Raw genomic sequence first — 8,066 nt, 5'->3', positions numbered from 1 at the left:
GTCTTTTCCCCCCCCCACCCCTGGCAGAATGGAAATACTCTGTTAAAAGCAAAAAGCTTCAAGACCCTTAAAAGCAATGCAACAAACACATAATGGCAAGTTCATTTGCAAGGTTTATTTCACCAAATTCAAAATGAGGACATAAATTCACCTTTAGTCAGATGAAATTAACATTCAAAGAGATAGATAGCCTCTGTGCAACTACATCCACACAAAGTTGGTCTCTGCACACACACTTGTGCACCATAGTGATGGCCATGAAAAGTGAGTAATCATCTACCACAAGGCCATATGCTCATTTAAATATGGTGAGGACCAGTAATATGCCACTCCAGTCTACGGCCATAGTGACTTGGTAGTTGGGAGAAACAATCTTCAACTAAAGTGAAGCAACTTCAAGCTCACAGCGACTTCCTCATCTTGCCCTTGGTGAAGATCAGAAGTTAAGTTTATGCCTCACATTGCTTCTCCTTTTCAATGGCTGGAGAAAAAAATAAATAAGATACATACACACCTCAAGAATATTTTAAGGCCAAGAGAAGATATGTAGGAATACCACTTTTTTCCACAAGCCTACCACTTCACGCAATACTACAGGCTAAAAACAAACAGTTCAGAAGAAAATACATATGCATAAGATCTCATACTCACTCTCTTTGGTTGGAAGAGTATTCTTCTCCTGAGTCTCAGTTTTCTTCAGTTTGGTCTTGTCAAACTGAGAGATCTCACTGATATCTGGTTTGTCTGCCATTGTTTTGGTTTTGATTTTCTTAAGTGGGAGGTGGGGGCAGATACAATTTAAACCATTAAAATAAAGTTACACATTAAGTTCAAATCATTCGATAAACTAAAACCATTTAAACCCGTAAGTACACACATTCAAAAGATACTACAACAGAAAACTACCAAAAATCTGACTTTATGACTGAAAAGCACCTCACAGGATGTAAGAGACACAATACTGATAATTTTACACTTATATACTTGAACAACTCTTAAACTGCTTGCCTCTTTGTAGGGAGCAGACTGGGACTAATCGGAACCTAACTGCTTTGTAACTGACGCTGCATTTAATTAATACTGCAGGTGCAACTTGTTGGCCATTTGTTCTTTTTAATTTAATTGGATAATTGATTAATTGATTGACACGTTTACATCCATCCATAATGATACTGAGACTTTAAACAAGAACATTGTAAAACTGTATTAATGTACTATGATGGCATGTTTTAAAATCCAACATGATCTTCATTGTGCTGATGCATGTTTTCATTTGAACATTGTTGTGATCTAGAGTCTAGACCACTGTTCTGCCTTGAATAAAGTTATTTTACAAAGCAGACCTCAGATCATTAAGTCCTCAATGCCATTTTCAAGAACAGCAGACCTCAGATCAGTGAATCAAACCAATCAAACTGCGAGTGTGTTGTGATCCAAGTGCGCGACGGAAGCGCGTGTGACTGCACGAATGAATGGTAGGCTATGTGGTTTATCCCTAAAACAGGCAAGAGGGCAAAATGATTAGCAAAAAAATTATTTAATGTCACTTTTTATAACATTTGGACGTGTGTGTGTGTGTGTGAGAGAAAGAGAGAGAGAGAGAGAGAGAGAGTGTGTGTGTACAGGTTTCACTATATTTGTGAGTGCCAAATTTTTGAAAATGTCCTCACTTATGTAGTGAAACAAACTTGTGTGTGTGTGTTTGTGTGACAAAACTGAGAAACGTTTAGCTTTAAGGTTGCATGTATGACATGTGTAAATGTAATAAATGTGTATGTGTAATATTTTGGATTAACCCTTTTTTCTTCCCTTAATCTGGCAACGTATCTCAGGGGACACACACTTTAAAATGTGCTAAATAACAGCATGAACAACATATGATTTAATTTTCTTCTTGTGCATCTTAAGACAATGTTCACAATTAATATTAGCAGTTTTATTGTTTTTTTTCTAAAGAAAAGTAAGATTAATATATATTTAATTATCACAAAGTCAGCATGTCCTGCACCATGGGTGGCCATGTTGGTTTAGGTCAGTCTGACTTAATCACAGAAAATTTAAACCAAGTCATGTGACCCACATACTCAGAACAGACCCAACTATGATAAATGATAACAAGATTGGGTGAGAAATTCTTTCTCATACCCCCTATATGACTAAAGATTATGTATCTTGTGGTGCACATTGCCTGTTTTAGGGTTATTATTCTGTTTTTAAGTACTACACAGTGCTTATTCACCAAATCGTCAATGGCTCAGAATATTTTATCTTCTATACATTCATAGAGGGTAAAACAATAATATTCATGAAATCCAAGTTATTCAAACATGAAATGGTGTTATTTGGATGGCAGTACATTTTTATAATAAAACAAAGATGCATCATCATCTTTGTTCATGACCTCCAGCACTGCCTGACTGAATGAAATTAATTTCTTTTGCATATAACAATTGTTCTACATTGCTGAGATAAGCAGGTGCGGTCTTGAGTGTTAATAAATGAGCTGTCTTTGTCATGAGCATCACTAAGTCGTGCCTTTACCAAAAATAATGTGGTAACCATAGTTTTCTCTGTAATACCAGTTACTTCAGTTATTTTTACTACAATAAATCTGTGCTAACTTGCAATTAGCAATAACCATCATCAAAAAACAAAACACCAGATTGTGAAAGCTTGTTATACTATTGACGATTATCTTATATTAAAATTATTAGCCCGTGGTTTTACAGTAGTAAAGATAACTGTAGAAACTATGGTAAACCATGGTATACCCATTTAATAAGGATAAATATGATATTGTGAGGATTTTTACTTTTTCTTTTTTTTCCCATTTAGACCATTAAGGTGTTTGGAATTGGTGCAGCAATATGCTCTGAGAAAGAAAAAAAAAATCTATGGATGTCTGTTGTCTATGTTAGATCAGGAAACTAAATTATTACCTAGTCTGTGAAATATTTGGCATGTCCCTGTTCCCAAGTAAGTTTACAACACTCAGACCCAACAATATATGGCTGATCTGGTCACATTGAGGCTTCATCAGAGCCTTTTCATTTTAGTTTGGTTCTTCAGTAACCAGACCAATAATACAGAAACCATACAAAGATTTTTTCCAAGCCTAGGTTTGGCCATCAGTAGGGATTATATACTGCCATACCACCAGATTTTAATTTGAAACCATTTAGTTTATGCACCTTGTCATTAGAAAGCTTAGACACATCACTTTCTTGCAGCTGTTGCAACATACAGTTGTGCTCAAACTTTTGCATACCCTGGCAGAAATTGTGAAATTTTGGCATTGATTTTGAAAATATGACTGATCATGCAAAAAAACTGTCTTTTATTTAAGGATAGTGATCATATGAAGCCATTTATTATCACATAGTTGTTTGGCTCCTTTTTAAATCATAATGATAACAGAAATCACCCAAATGGCCCTGATCAAAAGTTTATATACCCTTGAATGTTTGGCCTTGTTACAGACACGCAAGGTGACACAAACAGGTTTAAATGGCAATTAAAGGTTAATTTCCCACACCTGTGGCTTTTTAAATTGCAATTAGTATAATTAGTCAATGAGTTTGTTAGCTCTCATGTGGATGCACTGAGCAGGCTAGATACTGAGCCATGGGGAGCAGAAAAGAACTGTCTCAGTGCATCCACGTGAGAGCTAACAAACTCATTGACTATTTATACACAGACACTAATTGCAATTTAAAAAGCCACAGGTGTGGGAAATTAACCTTTAATTGCCATTTAAACCTGTGTGTGTCACCTTGTGTGTCTGTAACAAGGCCAAACATTCAAGGGTACGTAAACTTTTGATCAGGGCCATTTGGGTGATTTCTGTTATCAATATGATTTAAAAAGGAGCCAAACAACTATGTGATAATAAATGGCTTCATATGATCACTATCCTTAAATAAAAGACAGTTTTTTTTGCATTATCAGTCATATTTTCAAAATCAATGCCAAAATTTCACAATTTCTGCCAGGGTGTGCAAACATTTGAGCACAACTGTATAATTTACAAAGATTATTATAAAATTATAATTTTTCTGAGATTAGCATTCAGTTATGAAGGGTGGTAGTCTGTTTAATAGTAAAAACAATGTGTGTGTGATGCAAAATATGTTGCACATAAATGTAAACTAGTGCAGGCTGAAAAGCAAATGGGTTAAAGTTGGTCAAACGACAACAATAGAAAAAAGGCAAACATAATAGCATTTATCTTTAAAACACATAGATCACATTTTGTTATTGCATGAGCATGCATGGACATTTACAGACCTGCAGCTGAGAACACGCTATTTTGTTATCAAAATTTCCATAATAAAGTGAGTGAAATGCTCAAATGTTTGTATAAGTGAATGTCTTTTTTGTATGTTATATAACCTCACTTAGCACTTTATTAGGAACACCTGTACACTTAGTTATTCATGTGATTATCTAATCAGCCAATTGTGTGGCAGCAGTGCAGTGCATACAGTCATGCAGATACGGGTCAGGAGCCTCAGATAATGTTTACATCAACCATCAGAATGGGGAAAAAATGTGATCTCAGTGATTTCAACCGTGGCATGATTGTTGCCAGACAGGCTGGTTTGAGTATTTATGTAACTGCTGATCTCTTGGGATTTTCACGCACAACAGTCTCAAGAGTTTACTCAGAATGGTGCCAAAAACAAGAAACATCCAGTGAGCGGCAGTTTTGTGGACTGAAATGCCTTCTTGATGAAAAAGGTCAACAGAGAATGACCAGACTGGTTCGAGCTGACAGAAAGGCTACTGTAACTCACATAACCACTCTGTACAATTGTAGTGAGCAGAATAGCATCTCAGAATGCACAACACATCAAACCTTGAGGTTGATAGGCAACAACAGCAGAAGACCACATCGGGCTTTTTATTAGGACCATAGTGTTCCAAATAAAGTACTCAGTAAGTGTATATATAAAGGTTTCTTTTTGTTATCCATATTAATACCTATACTAAAGTCTAAAGCTCATGCAATGCAGTATATTATTTAAATTGTGACATTTATGTTGGAAGAATGGTGGTTTGGTCAACTGCTGCTGATAATTTAAATTTTCCCTTTTCCTTATAAGGACATTTTAGTTGACGCACCATCATGATGTCACTTCTGGTCCTCATCATTAACGTTTGATTGGGTATCAATGAGAAGAATGGCCTCTGTTGACCCTTTGTAACAGGGGTCAGCAGACCAAGATGAGTTGGAAGTCAAGGGCCTAGATCAAGGGTCACTGCAGAAGCAGAACCAATACTTTTGTGGCTTTGTAGCAGCATTCACCAACATAGCGATCACATTTCCCATGCACAAAACACTGTTCTGCCAGCAGCTGTTTGGTATGTGGGCATCAGAAGCTGTGCGGCAACTCCAGAAGGATGGTTTACACAAACTGTATCGTGGCATCCACCCTCCCCTACTCCAGAAAAGCAGCACCATTTCAATTATGTTTGGACTCTATGAGGACTACTCCTGGTTGCTACGGCTACATGCTTATCTAGCACCCGAATTGTTGGCACAAAGTGTCGCAGTAATTCTGGCGGGAACAGCTGAAGTGGTCTTCACACCATTTGAGGGGATACAAACTCTTCTCCAGGACCCACGTCATCATTGAAACTTACAAAACACCGCACATATTTTCCAGTTACTACTACAGCAACATGATTGTGGCAGCGGGGGCGTGGTCAAGCATCTCTCCGGAGGGAGGGAAAGCGGTAAGGGCGCTTACACCTGAGCTAAATTATGTCTAACACCTGTCTCTACTTTCAGTAAGCACGGGGAGAGCGGCATAAAGAGGGCCACGCAGCACTCAGAAGAGAGAGAACCTGGGCACTAGAGACCTGATTCTGAAGCCAAGAGCTTATTAGTGTAAAGCTGAGAGTTTATTTTACTGAAGTAGTTGTTTATGTTTAGATTGAGTTATTGAACACGGTGAGAGCCCTGAAAGAGTGCATTTGCTGCAGTGGGGAGAAGAAAACGCTCACCTGAACCAGAAAATCTGCTTCTCGCCTCCTCCTTTAACTGAGAAGTGTTACACTGGTGCCGAAACCCGGGAAGGTTTGAAGATGGACGGAAGTTGCCCCGTAGAGTCCTCCCAGTTGGCGGAGATCCTCCAAGCCCTCGCCAGCCTACATCAGAACCACCAACAGACGCTGCTTGAGCTCCGACAAGATCAAGACCGCTGGTTTGTTGAGCTCATGCATGCTCAAGCCGAGGACCGGCAGGTGATCCGGAGCCTCCTCAGCCGGGGGACATCCTCAGCCGCGACCCCGGACACTCCCACGCCGTTACCCCCGCCAGCATTACAGAAAATGGGGGTGGCGGACGACCCCGAGGCCTTCCTGGATTTGTTTGAGTGGACCGCCGAGATCTGGGGCTGGCCGCTCGGCCAATTGGCAGCCCGATTGATCCCACTATTGTCCGGGGAAGCACAGCTCGCGGCTCAACAACTGCCAGCTTCGAGCCTCCTGGCCTACGGAGATTTAAAAAGAGCCTTGCAACGGGTTGGTCGCACTCTGGAGGAAAGTCGTCAACTCTTCCGGAGCTTGAAGTTGGAGAGCTCCAACCGCCCATTTGCCTCTGCCCAGCAGCTCCGTGACGCCTGCCGAAGATGGCTGCTAGCGGGGGATCGCGACGTCCAGGGAATTATCGACCAGGTGGTACTGGAACAGTTCATAGTTCGACTGCCAAAAGGGACAGCGGAGTGGGTCCAGTGCCACCGCCCGGCGTCGTTGGAGGAAGCTATCCGACTTGCGGAGGACCACATGGCGGCGATCCCGAGGGCGGAAGAGCCCTCCTACGTTTTCTCTCCTCCCTCTGTTTCTTCCCCCTCCCCTCTCTTTCTCTCGTCTGCTCTCTCTCCAGGTCCCGTTTCTGCCTCACGCAGATGAGGAGGACCTCAGCCACTGAGACCAGTTCCCCGGGTGTGGGAGGCGACACCTTCCCCTACTCCAATGCCCCGCCGCTCTCCCCCTCGGGGGGGGGGGCGCCCGCCAACACAAGTGCGGGCGTGGCGCCTGGGCCGGCCTGCTGGAGGTGCGGAGACCTGAGCCACTTCCGAGATCAGTGCCCTTTGATGGAGCTGGGGACGGTGGTGCGGGTCTCTGACCTCCCACAGGCTGCCCCCGACCGGGCCGGAGCATACCGGATACCGGTAAGTGTCAAGGGGGGTACTCACCAGGCGTTGGTGGATACCGGTTGTAATCAAACCACTATCCACCAATGCCTGGTTCAACCTGAGGCATTGGTCACAACTAAAACGGTGGAGGTGAAATGTGTACACGGGGATATTCACTAGTATCCGGTGGTGACCCGGCAATTAAATTTCGTGGGAAAAAGCATAGAGTGGAGGCTGCGGTTAGTTCCCGCCTCACCCATCCGCTGATTTTGGGGACTGATTGGCCTGATTTTAGAGTTTTATTAAAGGGAATTTGTGTGGATGGGTCCTGTATGAAAATAGCCGGAGCCGGGGCCGTCCTCGACAGCTCCACGTCATGATGACGAGAGAGGGGGAGAGGCTGCAGCCCCTCCCCTTCTCAGGGAATTCCCTGACGGGGATTTCCCTTTGGAGCAATCGTGAGACGAAACCCTCAAACACGCCTTTGACCAAGTGAGAGTCATCGATGGTCAAATGACTCCAGCCTGACATCGCACTTTCATACCCCTATTTTGCAATTATAAATGAGCGGTTGTATCGAGTGACACAGGACACTCGGACCAAAGAGGATACAACCCAACTGTTGATTCCAAGGAGCCGTTGGGAAATGGTATTCCAGGCGGCTCATTATAATCCCATGGCAGGTCACCTAGGAGAAAGGAAAACACTGAACCGTCTAATAGCCCGTTTCTATTGGCCGGGCATTGGCGGCGATGTCCACAGGTGGTGTGCGGCATGCCGCGAATGTCAGCTGGTTAACCCACCGGCCACCCCAAAAGCGCCATTGCGCCCTCTCCATCTGATCGAGGTCCCCTTTGAGAGAATTGGAATGGACCTCGTCGGGCCATTAGAACGGTCAGCACGCGGACATCGCTTTGTATTGGT

The 8,066-nt window shown here is 42.6% G+C and overlaps 1 protein-coding gene across 1 annotated transcript; it reads right to left on the bottom strand.

The window, feature by feature from the left end:
• Window positions 1-449: 449 nt before the first annotated feature.
• On the bottom strand, window positions 450-751 carry LOC127443393 (thymosin beta-b). Its single transcript, XM_051701947.1, has 2 exons — window positions 652-751; window positions 450-481 (listed from the first exon to the last, which is right to left on the bottom strand). The coding sequence occupies exons 1-2, from the start codon at window positions 749-751 to the stop codon at window positions 450-452; spliced, it is 132 nt and encodes a 43-aa protein (XP_051557907.1).
• Between the last annotated feature and the right edge of the window lie 7,315 nt (window positions 752-8,066).

The sequence above is a fragment of the Myxocyprinus asiaticus genome, chromosome 7 (genome assembly GCF_019703515.2).
Source record: "Myxocyprinus asiaticus isolate MX2 ecotype Aquarium Trade chromosome 7, UBuf_Myxa_2, whole genome shotgun sequence".
NCBI classification, from domain to species: Eukaryota; Metazoa; Chordata; class Actinopteri; order Cypriniformes; family Catostomidae; genus Myxocyprinus; species Myxocyprinus asiaticus.
Note: the sequence above shows the minus strand (reverse complement) of the source record. Positions and strands in the feature narration are given on the sequence as shown.

What these genes read in the sequence shown, in the direction of transcription:
- LOC127443393 (XM_051701947.1), bottom strand. Translation starts at nt 751, where the DNA reads ATGGCAGACAAACCAGATATCAGTGAGATCTCTCAGTTTGACAAGACC. An exon ending in TACTCTTCCAACCAAAGAGA is followed by an intron (nt 482 to 651) that starts GTGAGTATGAGA and finishes TTTTTTCTCCAG; the next exon opens with CCATTGAAAAGGAGAAGCAA.